The 15975-nt window shown below is 41.3% G+C and overlaps 2 protein-coding genes across 8 annotated transcripts in view; one reads left to right on the top strand and one right to left on the bottom strand.

Annotated features, from left to right (window-relative positions):
• Positions 1 to 10633, top strand: part of LOC105696480 — a 37803-nt gene extending 27170 nt beyond the window's left edge. Inside the window, exons 2-9 of one of the 4 annotated variants that reach the window (XM_012418979.1) lie at positions 3237 to 3365; positions 5344 to 5501; positions 6490 to 6721; positions 6856 to 7054; positions 7495 to 7730; positions 7960 to 8059; positions 8742 to 8987; positions 9855 to 10633. In XM_012418979.1, coding sequence (XP_012274402.1) covers positions 3255 to 3365; positions 5344 to 5501; positions 6490 to 6721; positions 6856 to 7054; positions 7495 to 7730; positions 7960 to 8059; positions 8742 to 8987; positions 9855 to 9970 — 1398 coding nt within the window. In that variant the 5' untranslated portion in view covers positions 3237 to 3254 and the 3' untranslated portion in view covers positions 9971 to 10633. Of the gene's footprint in view, positions 1 to 2918; positions 3366 to 5343; positions 5502 to 6489; positions 6722 to 6855; positions 7055 to 7494; positions 7731 to 7959; positions 8060 to 8741; positions 9082 to 9854 lie in introns of those variants that run through there. The other 3 variants (XM_012418980.1, XM_023434450.1, XM_023434451.1) reach the window with 3 other exon arrangements.
• Positions 10634 to 10762: 129 nt separating this feature from the next.
• On the bottom strand, positions 10763 to 14934 carry LOC105696478 (dolichyl-diphosphooligosaccharide--protein glycosyltransferase subunit STT3A). Of its 4 annotated transcripts, none has more exons than XM_012418975.2 (12): positions 14666 to 14934; positions 14153 to 14261; positions 13843 to 14010; positions 13596 to 13756; positions 13024 to 13413; positions 12762 to 12915; positions 12409 to 12647; positions 12176 to 12340; positions 11839 to 12027; positions 11495 to 11714; positions 11231 to 11419; positions 10967 to 11112 (listed from the first exon to the last, which is right to left on the bottom strand). In XM_012418975.2, the coding sequence occupies exons 2-12, from the start codon at positions 14247 to 14249 to the stop codon at positions 10967 to 10969; spliced, it is 2118 nt and encodes a 705-aa protein (XP_012274398.1). In that variant the 5' UTR covers positions 14250 to 14261; positions 14666 to 14934. The 4 variants fall into 4 exon arrangements, with proteins under 4 accessions (XP_012274400.1, XP_012274398.1, XP_012274397.1 ...); XM_012418974.2 differs by having other exon boundaries at positions 14678 to 14934; XM_012418976.1 differs by lacking the exon at positions 14666 to 14934 and adding an exon at positions 14501 to 14569.
• Between the last annotated feature and the right edge of the window lie 1041 nt (positions 14935 to 15975).

The following is a 15975-nucleotide window of genomic DNA, read 5'->3' as shown; positions in this document are numbered from 1 at the left end:
GTCGATATGTAAGTGATATATATATTTTTTTATATATATATACCAAAAAGTAAAAATATTTATAAAACTTTTCTCCTATGAATCGCATGTCGTCGCAATGGATGGTCGCGCATTGTTGATCTTGCGGCCACGTGATAAAGGAAAGGATCCGTTATCGTGATTTTTACGAGGAAGTAAAATGTCGAACTTGCCGGGGGCATGACGTTCCCCAGGGTAAACCTCGCCGGAGGATAATTCCTCCTGGGATAATTTCGTTCCTTATATTTACGGCCGTTTTAAGACGCACCAAGCCATTACGAGGCTCCGTATTGGAAATATAAAATGAGGTCGCAGACATGGTTAGGTAAATTCTAAGTAGTTACAACGAGGAATGATAAGAGCAATGCTATCTTTCCCATAGACATTTTCAGCGGTGCCCTTCTATAGAGACGTGGCTTTTCCAGAATTACTGAATTTCGATAATATACAGCTTGGGATAGCTGCACCACGTGTACCTGACAAGTCTATGAAAATGTATGGCCGAACGGCAAATTAAGTCTCTCTTCGTTTTATCATCGATTATATAGAGCAACTGGAGATAAGACAGTAAATCAGGGGGCGAGTCGAGGTGGATTTTTGCGCAAAAATCCGTTTGATTTATCATCCTTCACGTTGGTTGGCCGCGCGTAAATCTATTAGAAGGCCGCGCGTTTTGTCCGCGCGTTTCTGTGCACGCTGTATAATGACGATGATCGAAAGGGGGCGAAGCGATATAATAGTCGACCGACAGGCACGAAAGGCTAATTTACAGCCCGAAGGTAATGCCGGCCACTGAGAACCTTTCGTCGCGTTCGCCGGTGGAATCGGATTTTACAGCCGTTCCGCAGCCCGAGAAAGAGTCACCGTATTCGCCGACAAACGTGTTTTCAGCCTTTCGTCCTTTCACCTGAAAGCTACCCCGAAGAAGGAGATAAACGGTGCCAAACAACGTCGATTACCCGGGACGCGAGAAGAAAATTAAATATCGGCCTGGTGCACAAGTAATGCCGCTATTCATTACACGTTACGTTAGGTGTAAAATCGAAATCCCGTTTACTCGTGCATCGACCTAATACATGCAATGGTTTAATCATATTTAAAGTGATACGAAAGGATCAGCGAAAGTATTTAGTTGCAGCTAGACTTGACTATTCAAAATGACGTTACCATTGATAATGGTATAGATGAATTTTAATTTATCGAGCTGGACGAAATTTTCTCAGCGCCTTTCGTGTCATCTTAAGGGATCTCAGGATGATTGCAATCCCGAGGGAAGAGGATACTTTTCGTTCCATTTCGTGCGTCGGGGTGCAAAACTCTTTACCCACGTCCGAGCCGTTCCTAAGGTGGAGGTTTATTTACGACGTTGGTAAATTAGACGCTTAGGTCTTGCGAGACTCAACTATCGAGCCTAGCTGCAGGGACTGACCCTTGTTAGAGGATCTACGCCCATTCTCGAGGCTGAAATCGACTCTGGAAGCGAAACGAGCCACCTTTCCAAAGCCCCGTATTTATTCCCACGCGTTTCATCGGCGTTAGGGCGATTAACGAATTATTAACGGGTCCCGGGTACGAATTTAGGGGAAGTTACGATAATAGGGATGATCCAGAGCCCGGGCGATCGGCATCTAATTTAATTACCAATTTAATCATTTCATTCGATAGGCCCTCGTTTCGGGTAACTGCCCAATAACCCGTTAATTGGTACTCGGTTGATCGGGTCGATCAGGAAACTGGGTAGAGTTTAGCGCCAAATACATTTTCAAACCATGCGGGAATACTTAACGCCGAAATTCGACGCGTCGATTCGATAATTATTTCTTTCGCAATTAATAGGACTCATTGCGGGCCAATGTTTGGCATAATTAAAGTACATTGTATTTAGTAGAGTCTGCAATTTTATTCGTAGGAAGATACCTTCGAGTTTCCACGTAGAGAATTATTAAACGCGTTAACTAGGACTTACGCGGAAGGCGATAATTTCGCGACAGTCGTCTAGGATTTCCTTCCTAGTTTTTCACACGGGTATGGGTTTTCGAAAGGAAATTCGAGGACAGATGGAATAACGGTCGCTGAGATACCGGAGTTGCCAATTATTTCCAAAGCAGTAAACGAGTAATGAAAGATTGCATTGCGAGGAACGCAACTCGGTGCGTCATGAACGTCCCTGATCTTTTTCTCTTACTTTGAAAACGATCCAAGGACCTCAGCCTGCACTTATCACGTTCCCCGAAATCTTGTCATGCCTTTCGAAAATTCAAATTTCATTTTGGCAAACTACGTGGCACATTACTTTCATTAATTTACGCTGATAGGACAACCAGTCTCCAATTAGACCGTTCCGTAACTTGATAGATCCTTAATCCGTACAGGTGGCTAAATAATTTTCTAACAAGTAGCTACATAATTACGTCAAGATGTGAGTAAGTCATTTTTAAGTTACAAAAATTTCCTTCTATAATCCAAATTGTTCAAAGTGTCAGGATAATTCCGAGGTGCTCGCGAGTCGCGTGTCGAGGCTTCGGAGAGTTCGATGCCATGCCCTTAAAAAAGCAGTGTCTTCTTCGAGTCGACCGAATTGAACCACCTCCTTTGTCACTTCACCTTAACTAATTAACCCTGAGGTGATGTCGATGAACGTGTGACGTGTAATAAAATTCTTAATACGAAATTAGGTATTGTGACCCCCTGGTGCAGGTTAAAAAATTCCCGGAGAGTTCGATGCCATGCGCTTAAAAAAACTGTCTCATTCGAGTCGACTGATTTGAACCACCTCCCTTGTCACCTCACCTTAACTAATTAACCCTGAGGTGATGTCGATGAACGTATGACGTGTAATAAAATTCTTAATACGAAATTAGATATTGTGACCCCCTGGTGCAGGTTAAAAAATTCCCGGAGAGTTCGATGCCATGCGCTTAAAAAAACAGTGTCTCATTCGAGTCGACTGATTTGAACCACCTCCCTTGTCACCTCACCTTAACTAATTAACCCTGAGGTGATGTCGATGAACTTGTGACGTGTAATAAAATTCTTAATACGAAATTAGGTATTGTGACCCCCTGGTGCAGGTTAAAAAATTCCCCTGGCAGCGAAAGGGTTAATAAAGCCCGAAATAAGCCCCGGACTCCCTCGACTTGCAATCGGATGCAGGTGCACGCGAAGTTTGGGGTGCCCAGCAAAAATGCAACCTGACCAGTTCTTTCGATGATTTGCAGATTACACGCAGCCTCGCGATGGTGTCGAGACGAAAGATCCTTTCCCGCTCGAGGGACAACCTCGCCGACGCTCAGTACGAGGACCAGGAAGAGGAGGATGTCTGGTACAACTTGGACAAACTCTACAAGGTACATACCCGACCACATCCATTAATAGAATCCCAAATGAAAAAGGAAACCTGGGGTACGGCGATGAATTATCACCACCTCATGGGTAGTGATAATGAAGAAAACCACACCAAATGCCCCAATACATAAGTATCCGTAAAGATATATTGTACAAGCAGAGTTCGATGCCGCCACCATTGGGCAAACATTGACTTTTGCGTATGTAAATTTGAGCTCTCGTCGCCGGTCATTTCCGCCTGTAAAACTCTCAGTTCGGCCAGATTCCTGCTTTTTTACTCTGCTCCTTTTTTCCCACGGTCATTCACCGACGTACCGAGGCTGCATTACCAGAGGAAAGATCATACTCCTGCCAGCGTGGACTCTAAAGATATTCATATAATATTTGCGGTATTCCCGACGTTTACCCGCGACATAAACTAATATTACTCCAGTTAATATCGCTACACGGGTAGTTTCGTGAAATTGTGCTGAGGAATTAATACCAATACGTCCTAAAAAACACGCGTTATAAATTTTTTTTTTTAAAGTATACCCTTTTTAACATCATGACCCTAGAGCACATAAATGTATAACACGCGTTATAAATTTTCATTGAAAATATGTTATACTCTTGTAATACCCTTTTTAACATCATGACACTGGAACACATAAATGTATAACACGTGTTATGAATTTTCATTGAAAATATGTTATACTCTTGCAATGCCCTTTTTAACATGTTGACCCCAGAGCCGCGCAAGTGCACCTCCGCTATAATCACATAAATGTATAACACGCGTTATCAATTTTCATTGAAGATATGTTATACTCCTGCAATACCCTTTTTAACATGATGACCTTAGAGCCGTGCAAGTGCACCTCTGTATTCGGCGATAGCTTCGACAAAAGGGCCCTGTAAAATCGGTCTCGGTCTCGAGGAAAGCAGAAGATACGAGAGTAGGTGGTCGTTAAACGGAGCCCCCGTAAAAGGAGCGGATCGGCTCAATTTGGCAGGATACGAACTCCTCTCGAAGCCACCGAGGGGCCGCTGTAAAAGCGGCTCCTCTCTTAATGACTCTATTATTTCCTCCCCAGAAAAGGGCTAGGACGTGTGCACGCGTGAGACGTATCCCGAGAGGCCGACCCACGCTTTCCCGTATTTTCAAATTCTTCCCAACCCGGGAACTTTTTTTTTCACGCTCTGAAAATGGCGGACCGGTTCGGCTGTTCCTTCCATTTCGGAATAACATTTCCAGCCAATTAGCCGAACGCAATGGCCGAGAGTTAACGATTTGACATACTTGCTCTGGTACAGATTAGATCTCGGGAATTAACGTCCCCTGTGCTTTATGTGCAATGCCCAGATTGTAGTTAAACAGTCCGGTGATAAATCGAGAGCTTTTACGTGCGACGTGATAGGAATACCACTGATTGATAAGTCGTTCCAGAGACTTGGGAAAGAAAGTATTGGAATTTACTCAAGATTACGAGTTGAGGTGATTACGTCGGTCATATTCCTCCCCTGTTAATACAGTGTAATTTCCAGTAATGCAATTTTGGAATTCTGAAGGTCTTGCGCAAATGCATTTGGCTCGAAACGCTACCAGGTTTCTAAACGTCTTGCAAGACGTAAAGGAGGAGGACATTTTTTTAGGATCCCCTGTTAATACAGTGCAATTTCCAGGGTGATTTCCAGTAATACAATTTTCGAATTCTGAGGGTCTTGCGCGAATGCACTTGGCTCGAAACGCTACCGGGTTTCTTAACGTCTTGCAAGACGTAGAGGAGGAGGACATTTTTTTAGGATTCCCTGTTAATACAGTGCAATTTCCAGGGTGATTTCCAGTAATACAATTTTCGAATTCTAAGGGTCTTGCGCGAATGCACTTGGCTCGAAACGCTACCGGGTTTCTTAACGACATGCAAGGCGTGGCGGAGGATATTCTTTCAGGAATAATATACGAATGCCCGTCTGATATATTTTTTTTTTTGTTTTCAGGACCACATACAGGAGGTCCTGGACAAGTGGAATCAAATCGACGACGAGATCTGGGCGAAAGTGATCGTCTTCGAGAGAAACAGACGCGTGGCGAAGGCGTACGCTCGTGCACCCGTTCTCACCGTAAACGGCTCCAACGACGGATTCGACGGATTTAGGTGAGAGCGTGAATAAAAAAGAGCTTGAGACGCGATAAGAAGCCGAACAAACCGAGAAACAAAGATCCATGTCGATCTGGCGAGAAGGAAACCCGCGGGAACTCTTCCCTTCGCGTGTACCCTTTCACGAAAAAAAAACCTTCATTAATTAACTTATCACCGGTCCGGATGAAAAATAAAAACGATGTGATTACACGCGCAATTGCATCGATGGAAACGCGATTTCCCAAATTGATTTCATATACAAAGTGTCCGGGAATGGAGCGCGAGGAAGGTTTATCGCGACGAGGATCCCACGAAGAGTGTCGTGATAAGCGCCCCTCTGGTTTAATAATTCCCTTTATAAAGATTCCTATCATCTCATTTCCGGCAAAAGTCTCATTGGCTACCTTCGGTCGATTCTGAGACACTTTTTGCAAGGAGGAAAATGATTCAAGACGACGTACCTCGCTCGGTAGCGTCTTATCGTCTATCTCGCGGATAGTAGAGAGTCGCGATAAAGGTTCTCGCTACGAGGAGCCGCTTCTTCCAGAGGCCAAAAGATCCGGATGAATTCGCACGCCGGGAAGAAGAAAGGCCTCTGGGAAAGCGGAAATAACGAGGGCGCGCCGAAATTCCCGGCTTGGCTCCGCTCCCGGGATAGCGCGATAAAAAGGCGGGTCTCTTTGGGTTACAAAGAGAAACTCGAGAAAGGGAGAAAGAGACCTGAGAGGCGAGCAACGGAACTCTCGAAGCTCTTTTTCCTTTTTTCATTCCGACCATGATATCGATGCCGGGCTCGGTTTCCGGTCCGACTTCTTGTCTCCTCTCGGAGGCTTACGTTGACTTCCGCTCGCCGAAAAACCGTCTCTCCTGATTTCCTCGACCTCTCGGACATTTCTTTTTCCCATCCGAATAAATTCCCATGAAAGACCTCCCATTGTTGCGAACTGACATCGGTGTGCCCCAGTAATTGTTTAATTAATCCGCATTTCCGGTTGGATTTCAGGATAGGCCTGTGCGGCTTCGACAATCCCATGCGCGACCCCAAAACGGAGGAAGCCAAGCGACACATCAATCAAGGAGTGAAAATAAAAATGGACGAGCAAGGTAACATATTAATCAAGAGGTTGTGCAAGAGCAACGTCTACGTAAGAGCGACAAATCAAGAGAACAACGCGATCGGCCCCGAGATCATGCGGAACTCTCAGGGCGCCCTGGAACACGAGAAGCCCGGAAAGGTACTCGCGATTACAATTGTCAACTAGTAATTAAAAGTCCACATTAATTAATTCCATTGTCACAAACTTCCCTGAATGTAGCAGTCTAATTTTCCTGCAATTTATGCTGACAAAACGACCAACCATTTTTCCAGCTGTTCGACATGAACAAATACCAAACAAACCTCTCTCGAGAAACACGGTGTGCATACCCGGACAGACGGAGACTGGAAACGCAATGTCTAAGCGCCATTGTCTTCGTTCGTACAGAAGCCGACCTGTTGCAATGTCCAGTCTGGGTCCTTATCGTCAACGTCGTGGGACTGGACATGCTCAAGTCAAAGCTGCCGCCAGGTAAGCTAGTTACACTAACGAGCAATTACCTCTAAATCGTTACCTAAAATTAGCCAAACCTTTTCCGCTCATCCTACGAAGAAAAATATTCGATTGCCTTCTACAAAATCGTTTCAATGGCTACATTTGGTCAATTGCAGAAAACATTTTGGTTGACCGAGCCGAATACTTTAATTGACTGGGGTGTTACTATTTTTTTTTTTATATTAATTCATTGGACATCCGTTTCAGTCCTAGTCAATTGCAGAAAACATTTCGGTTGACCGAGCCGAATATTTTAGCTGATTAGGGTGTTACTATTTTTTTTTATATTAATTCATTCGACATACGTTTCAGTCCTAGTCAATTGCAGTAAACATTTCGGTTGATCGAGCCGAATACATTTGCTGATTAGGGTGTTACTATTTTTTTTTATATTAATTCATTGGACATCGTTTCAGTCCTAGCCCTCCAGAGGCCCGTCGACATAAAGAACCGACCCAGGATCCCGATCCCCGACGAGGACCCCTACAGCGTGGCAGGAGCCTCTTCCTCTGGACCAAGCGAAGGTCTGCAGTCCAGCAGGGAATCGAAAGAGCCGATATACGGTCAATCCACGAGTTACCATCAGAGACGAGCCGAAAGACCGCCTAAGCTTCCTCCGAGGGAAAACCTCTACGGGCACGACATTCCCAAGGTGCGTGAGAGCAGAAACGCTCTTCTATTGGAACGATCCTCTCTTCTATTGGAACGATCCTGTCGGACGATCCGCTTCTAAAGCCCATTAAATGCCAGGAGGCGAAGTTAAGAAACACAGTGGATTAATCATTTATCAATCGCGAATCGAGGTCCTATGCGTAACCGTAGAGTAATCTTATACCCGGAGTTCCGAAGGACTTTCCCACGATTCCGCTTCCGATTTCCAGCCGGACTACGACGATATCGAGGATGACTATGCCAGCTCAATCAGACCGGTCATAACGGGCGACGAGAAGAAGGGAAAGAAAGACGACAGCAAGAAATACGGTGAGTGAGAGCTCTCCGACTCTCCCCCTGATTTCCCAGTTTCGGGAAAGGATGACTCTAACATCGGACCGACCGGGCCTTCCCACGAGAGAAACTCGGGCAAATTTTACAAATGCCCTGAACGGATTTTTCAGTACCTAACAGAGTGTGTCCTATACACATATACACCAGGAAGTCACAATATTTATAAAACTTTTCTCCAAACCGCATGCATAGAATCATTTGACAATTCGACACGTGACTATTTAAGCCCTAAGGAAGAACGTGATGCTCGTGAAATTTAATTTTTAAATTGATCATGAATTTTTTTAAATATCATAAAATGACCCATTCGTATCACCTGAAGGGGATTCGAAAGCTCAATCGTTAATAAAACTTTTCATAGAACTGGGTGTCTCAAATCGTGTCATACTTTAAAACGTGAATATGGAGACCCTAAGGTAGGTCCTGAAACTCGGGAAATTTCATTTTTTATATACTATATTTAAAATACCTATAAACAAATTTGAAAGGAATTTCACGAGTTACAGGACCTTCCTTATAGTCCCCCTATTCAGGTGTTAAAGTTTCAAACCATTCGGTAAATCCAGTTGGGGAGGAAAATGTTATAAACGATGCCACTTTCGCATCACCATAAGACCCAAGGAAACAATGATAAGTCATTTAAACCGATATTCACCAGATGATCCGTATTACTGCGGCCTGAGAGCACGAGTGCCGAATTTCGTCAAGATGGCGAAGAACGGCCACGGGAAGCTTCTTTCTCCGTACGGACACGCCCGACCGCAACCAGCACCGTCTTACGTTGGAGCTGGATACACGAATAGTCACAGTCAGTCCTCCCAAATCTATGGACACCATCACCATCACGTACCCGGGAAAAGACCGCCGATCGTGTACCACGCCAGAAGCTTCGAGAGCGGCCTCGGTACGTACGTATTCTTCAACAATGGTACCCAGGTCTCTTCCTTGCGACCCCCCAGGTCCACAGATGGGCAGTTTCGATTGCATGTCAATTAGATCCCCCTTGAATAACCCCTTTCGCTGCCACGGTGGTCCCATGGGACTAAGTCTTTCCATTAAGGCCATGGTGGTCGCCCGTGACCGGCGCACTTATTGTAAGTCTTAAAGAGCTTATCATTCTAAACATTTTGCCGTTTGTTTCATTCAAATCGGTAGGGTGTATGTAAAACTGTAAAACCACCCCCTTAGAGGGTAATTTTACCTTAAAACTATTTATTGGCAGACACAAAAAAAAATACGTGTCTCTTAGATTCCGTTTCTCTGTAACATATCAAAAGGAGAGCAAAGTCGGAGGTGGGCCCTAACGTTACTTTCCTTGTTAGGGAAATAAACACCCTGTCGATAAGAATGTGATTCCATTCCATCGTATTATTTAATGTCTTACCATTATATCCTAAGAATAATGGAAATTGTTCTGTGGCCCCCTGAAGGCATGACATAAAAAGTGCGTGCCAGTCAGCGTGTTAAATTCCCACAAGTCGTAGACTGGGGTACATCGGGGACTAATTACCTATTCTATCCTAATTCGCTACTATCAACCTGTAGTTGAATAAAATGGATTAAGTACGCACAACGAAGGAACGATTCCTCCGGACTGTTTCAATTGTTACGATATTTCCAGGACAAAAGCTGGGTACAAGTGTGAATGCATATACTAGTACGTTCGATAGAGTTAAGAATCTGCCCGTCTCTGGTACCGTCGACAACGAATTGACCTTATTCAATCGCAGGTGTTTAATTAGTAGAGTTAACAATTGGTTAATGATTCCAGATTCGGACGACAGAACTGATTCTCCGTACAACCATATTTATGGTAGGCTACCCATCCCGACGAGGGGCGTGATACCGCCGGCACCGCGTGCTATGTATATCGGAGAATGGGATTAAGTTTAAGTAATATCTCCGTATTTGTACCTACAAACTGTATATTGTTAATATACCACATAAATACTCATATTTTTCATGCCAGCATCATCGTCCTCTTTATTCTCTCGGACGGACGAGATTGCGCGCCTACTTTCGCATCCGAATACGAAAACGCGACTTTACCACCCTAATGTCTGGTCTAAATAAACATACTCATTGTTATCGTTCAATAACGTGCTTCATTGCACTAATTATCCATGATGAATTAACCCGTCATGACATTTGTTAATGACAGCGAGCACCTTTTAAAATATCGCAACGAAAGAGTCGTCAGTGGTTATTCTTAAGTAATTTTATGTTATATCAAGAAGAAATCAGTCCGTAGGCTTTCGGTACATCGTTAGCAGAATTAATATACCTGGCGTTATTCCATAATAACTCTCGCAATCTCGACCGAAGAAGGCACACTTCGTTAACTTTTCATTATCGATATTCATCGAGTACATCTTCTATACCCTAATAACTGGCTACGTATTGACATTATGCAACGCGTCATTAAAGTACTTAATACACTCACTTGATCATCGGAAAGATGCTTCAGTGCATTACGAATAAAGAAGTACAAATGCTACCATGAAAATGGTACGTATTATTAGGACTCTTTCGAATAATATCAGGTTTCATTCAACCTAATGTATAATAAGAGACAGGCTTTAAAACGTGTACTAATAGAATTATCGGTAATTCACCTAAACTTCCTTCTACCTCGATACAGTTCTATAAAGAACCAAAATGTACATGCGTGCACCTCTGTTAGTGATTTAATGTTTATATTTAGTAAAAAACCTTCTATTCGAAGACATAGGTAGTACGTGAAACGATACACATCCCTTTTCGAGCACTGCACCAGCACGATACAATTGACAGTAAGACCCAGGCTTAATAAAGAAAGTGTTCGCAGTTCACTGAGATGTAGTAAATGTAACACATCGGGAGGAAAGATCTGAAGTTCTCGCTTCAATTCCCTCTGTTTCGTAAGTCTTTCACTTTGTAGATACGCACTAGCCAATGTTCCGTTGTATATGCCTCTTCCAGTGTGTCAAGCTCGAAATCTTTATTTCCTATTTCCATATTCCTCACTCTATCATACCCTGAAGGTTTTCCTGTATGGAAAGAAATTAAAAACCAATTTTAGTGTAACATAATTTTCCACGCAAAGATTTAAAATTTATTTCCATCCAAAATGGCTTTCCAGTTAATCATAAAAAAAGTGACGTTTACCTCCTTCCGAGTACACTTGACTGAATCGGTAGTAACACATTTTGTACATAAGACAATTGAGCAATATCGGTGATCCCTCTTTATCGACTCTGAATTCTCCTGCAGAATTATAATAGTCCCACTCCGTTATAGACTTGCCTTCTTCGGTACTGCCACCGATGCGCACCATCCATAGGAACTTATTAATATCTAAACACAGAAAATGTAAACTTACCGCATGAAGAATTAAAAACTTGGAAGAATAAGTTCTTCGATATCACTTACCGTCTGACGAGTAGCCTGTCAGTCCTCCAAAAATTACGAGAACATAATTAACGTCCAGCTCTCTCATGATCTTGTAAGCCTTCTCTTCCGAACTTGCCATTGCCTGGCCCACTCTGGATATGTGTGTGTTGTTCCATGTATTATTGTCTACTAAAATAGTGCGGTTTGCCATAGCTGTGATTTGATAACCATAATCCCACCACGACATGACCTTAGCGTTCTGCAGAAATATAACTTGTTACTTTAACCTGACATTCATTACAGCAACAAATTTGATAATAATGCTCATAGTAATAGACAGTAAACCAATAATAAGTGTCTATATTAATAACTGGATTAATTACTTCTGGAGTATTCATACGAAGCCAATAATATGCTTCCCTGAAGTCATCAAAAATCATTCGGCCACCATCTGGAGAACGAGCCGATAGGACAATACTGGGCGAACTGTAAGCCTCAGCAGTTACCCATGTACAATGAAGTGTATAAGAAAAGAAAAGAACGGACATCACGATTACGAAAAGTGTTGCAATCTAAAAATTGTAAAGTTCAATTATAAATCATAGACATTGCATAAGCAATATGAAAAATTATTTTACATTCATTATTTCTCAATGATGATCGAAGAAAATAAGTTAAAGGATTACTGAAAACATGCAGAAACTCATTGAATTAGATTACCTCACTTCTTAGAACATAATTGCTCTCAAACTTTCTCGACTTTTTATCCATAACTTTGTTGCTATCGACTTGCTTCATGTAAGTTAGAAGTAACGTTGACGCTGCAATTCCTCCCAAAATGCACATTACAGGTGCGAGCACCAACATTAATCTCACCATGACACCCTAAACATAAATGCAAATGCTAACATATTTATAACTGTCATACAACAAATATAAAATGTACTACTCACAGCAAAATATAAGCTGGTGACACCATATAATATCAGGAAAATATTTGCATCGGTAAGTTTTGAGAAGCAGAAATATAAGCCAGCAGGAAAAAGAAACACTAAGATCTGTAGATCAAAGTAAAAGGAACTCCAGGAAGTAGGCTGATGTTCCGAAACAGATGCAATTATTGGAATGTGGTTTTTGGCATATGATGGATCCAAGAGCGAATAGAAACGACCGGTCCATGGTGATATCTTACCTATTTGTAGAATAGATAACAAATGATTATTCAATTATTAAAAATATCAGTAGTTATACATAAATCACAGACCCTTTTAAAATGATAAAAATATACAAATAACGATAGTCTTACCAGTCAACATTAAAATTGCACCCAAGGCAAGAAAAACCGTAACCATCGAGACGATAAGACCACGGAACAATAATTCAAAATCCTCTTGTGACATCTTACTCCGTAAGTAGTCTACGAGTGCATGTATTTGACATAATACAAATACACCTAGTGCCTAAAAAATAATGTAAAATACTTAAAATTCTATAAAAGTGCTTGCAGTATTTGCCATCGACTTATGACCCTTAAAGTATTTTCAAAATGACATCACTTTCATACTTACAAGCATGTGCTCGGAACTTTGAACTGGTTGAAATCCAACGAATGAAATTTGCATAGATAGAATGGTCCCTAGACAGTACAAAATACTGTATGCGATGTATATCCTATGCGAGAATCTTCCAGTTACCATCAACGTCAGTACATGGAGAGGAATGAGATTTATCAGAAATACATAACCACCCCAAGATGAGACCATATAAAAATATGCAAGAGCAGCACATGTGGACCAGAGTATTGCCCCAGTCTTTACTGCCTTAATCCACATATAATAAGTAAACAGCATACAAAAAATTGCAATGCCCTCATTATCATAGGATCCAGCCACTGATCGAGAGATATACCCAGGTACAATGGCAATCATGGAAGCAGCAACTAATCCTGATGCGGAATCCTGTAATATCGACATCTTGTTTTTATGGTAAATAAAAATAAACCTTTTCGTCCATAACTTTTAGTGATTCCCATTCTCTCAACTGACACAGAATTTAATGGAGTTAATCCTCTATAACTTCATTTAACTTTGAAGAGATATATTGATACTCTTTAAGTCTTATTTAATTTTAGAACACTTACCTTTAATTCCTTTGTGAGTAAATAGGTAATAATAGTTGTGAAGCTCGAGAATAACGGGGCAAGGAAGACGCAGACATTACGAATATCTATAGTAATGTTTAGAAGCCATGCTAATCGGTACAATGCTGCCGACGTGATCATTAATCCAGGATATATGGTACCTATGAATACAATTCCAGTAATAAGTATAACGCATATGTTATTTAATAACTATACTTTAATATTAAATTGAATTCTCTAGCTTTACCTCCTACGATTCTGCCAAGTGGATACCAGACACGGTCATCGAACCAATTATGGAAATTAAAAAAACCTTCTTCTGCAAGGAACTTCGTTGTTCTATAGTTAAAGTATGGATCGAACTCATGGATGACACTTTCAAACCTTAATACGGAGAATAGCCGAGTTGCAAATGCTGTAATTTGAACAATAATTTTATCATTTCTTGCTTAGGCGGAGGGATAATTTCAACCACTTAAAATTATTATTATCTTTATAACATAAACTTTAGAAAAATATTTGGATAGATTAATTCCTTGTTAAAATATGCTACTTACATAATACTGCAGCTAGAGAAAGTATAGTTAGCTTTAAAAGCGTTTCCTGCTTCTCGGCTGACATATGCAGGCCTCTGGCCTTTAGGAGGTTAACCATGATTATACTTATCTAAAAATTAAACCAAACGTTCTAATTCTGTTCTCGCTTCCACTAAAATACTTTAGGAGTACTGTAAAAATACTACTGGGAGTACTGTTTAGAATATATTTTGGAGTTAAGGCCAAAATGATACTTTCAAGAAGTAAGGTTATGACTCGGATGCAACACGATGTCAACTAAATTTACAAGATTCGAATAAAATCTTAATAGAAGAACTATCTGTGATACTTTTAGGCACGAATACTTGCTTTTTCGTTAATCGCAAGCACTAAAATATAACGGAAACAGTAAAGTTTACGATCACACCGACCACGTACACAAAATTACCGGCCGGCAAAAACGCATACTACTTTACTCATTTTCTCACCATTAAAGGTTTCAAGGTCGAGATAAAATGAATTCAGTCAACTCACCGGGATACTTACAATTAAGCCGTTGTGCGGAAATGAATGAAACGATATGATTCTTAAAAATTTTAAATTAGAAACGTCACACCCCTCGTGAACACCTCATGAACGAAAAAACCAGTGCCATGTTCTCGGCTCTCAAGCGAGTAACTGATCCGTAGATTAATATTCACGCAGACTATCCTCTCGTACCACGGAATACGAATGTAAGAATAAAGGCTCTATTTCATTCTTCTACTAACGTGTATGACTGAGCGAATAAGAGGTTTCGATAAGCTGCACAAAAGTAACAGAAACGAGAAACTTCCGTCTTAGATTCTCTGCAACCAATAGAAACCTTTTAGGTCCGGTTCCACAACTGCAGTTAACCGGAGTTTAAATAATTTACAGCAGGTTTCAACCGGGTATAAACCGGTTAAACCTTTGTTAACTACAATTATAGAATCGGGCGTTAACCTAACTTGACCTGGTTTATACGGAAGACTTAATTTCTACTGTCGTGTGTTAGAGCTACGTGAGCGCCTTTGATACGAACTCGGTGCACTATTTTAGGAGTGCCATGTATCCGCAGTCTGCAAAACCCAATACATCGTTTTAGGAATGCTACAAGGGACGCATAGCATTCCGAAAATGACTCATCGACTTCCTAAGAAGAAGCATTTTAAATCTTCCTTCTGAAGAGGCGATGAATCCTTTTCCAGGCTGAGAGCATGACTCAGACTTAAGAAAGGAGCCATGGCGGGTTGTTTTGTACTTTCTCCCTTTACGTCTCTTGATATCTACTATCTTTTCTGCCAGTTTATGATCGTAAGAAAACAAATGAATATCTCATATGCATAATTCCATAAAATCTTATCATCAGAAGAGAGAGAAAGACAAGTATATGTTTCAGAATTTACGTTTGTGTTTTTAACAAATATTCTTATTACAAAATATCTTAATACCAAATTCTATAACACAGGAAAACCTGATAGAAAGGAAGACTATAATATATTAAGAGATAGTAGATTAATATTTCTATTACCCGCATTCAACATTACAGATGCAAACTGAAATTTCTGTACAAAGGTTACACAAAGCAAGATGGCCGCCTTCCGCTCTATACGACTTCTGCTTTCATTTCTTGCGCAGTAATTCTTAAAAGCCATATTATATGCTCCGTTAACTTACTCCTAAATTTATATCTCGTGTATTGTCCTCACGGTCGGTTACTAACCGAATGAATGACAATTCCTTGGCCATTTATGGCGGTCCCGTTACAACAGTATAACCAAGTTGCTTGCCAATTGTCTTTTCGCACCTTTCGCACGAACATC

Source organism: Orussus abietinus, unplaced genomic scaffold, assembly GCF_000612105.2.
Source record: "Orussus abietinus isolate OABI.00-Male unplaced genomic scaffold, Oabi_2.0 scaffold15, whole genome shotgun sequence".
Taxonomy (NCBI): Eukaryota; Metazoa; Arthropoda; class Insecta; order Hymenoptera; family Orussidae; genus Orussus; species Orussus abietinus.
The sequence above is the reverse complement of the archived record's forward strand: the minus strand, read 5'-3'. Positions and strand labels throughout refer to the sequence as shown.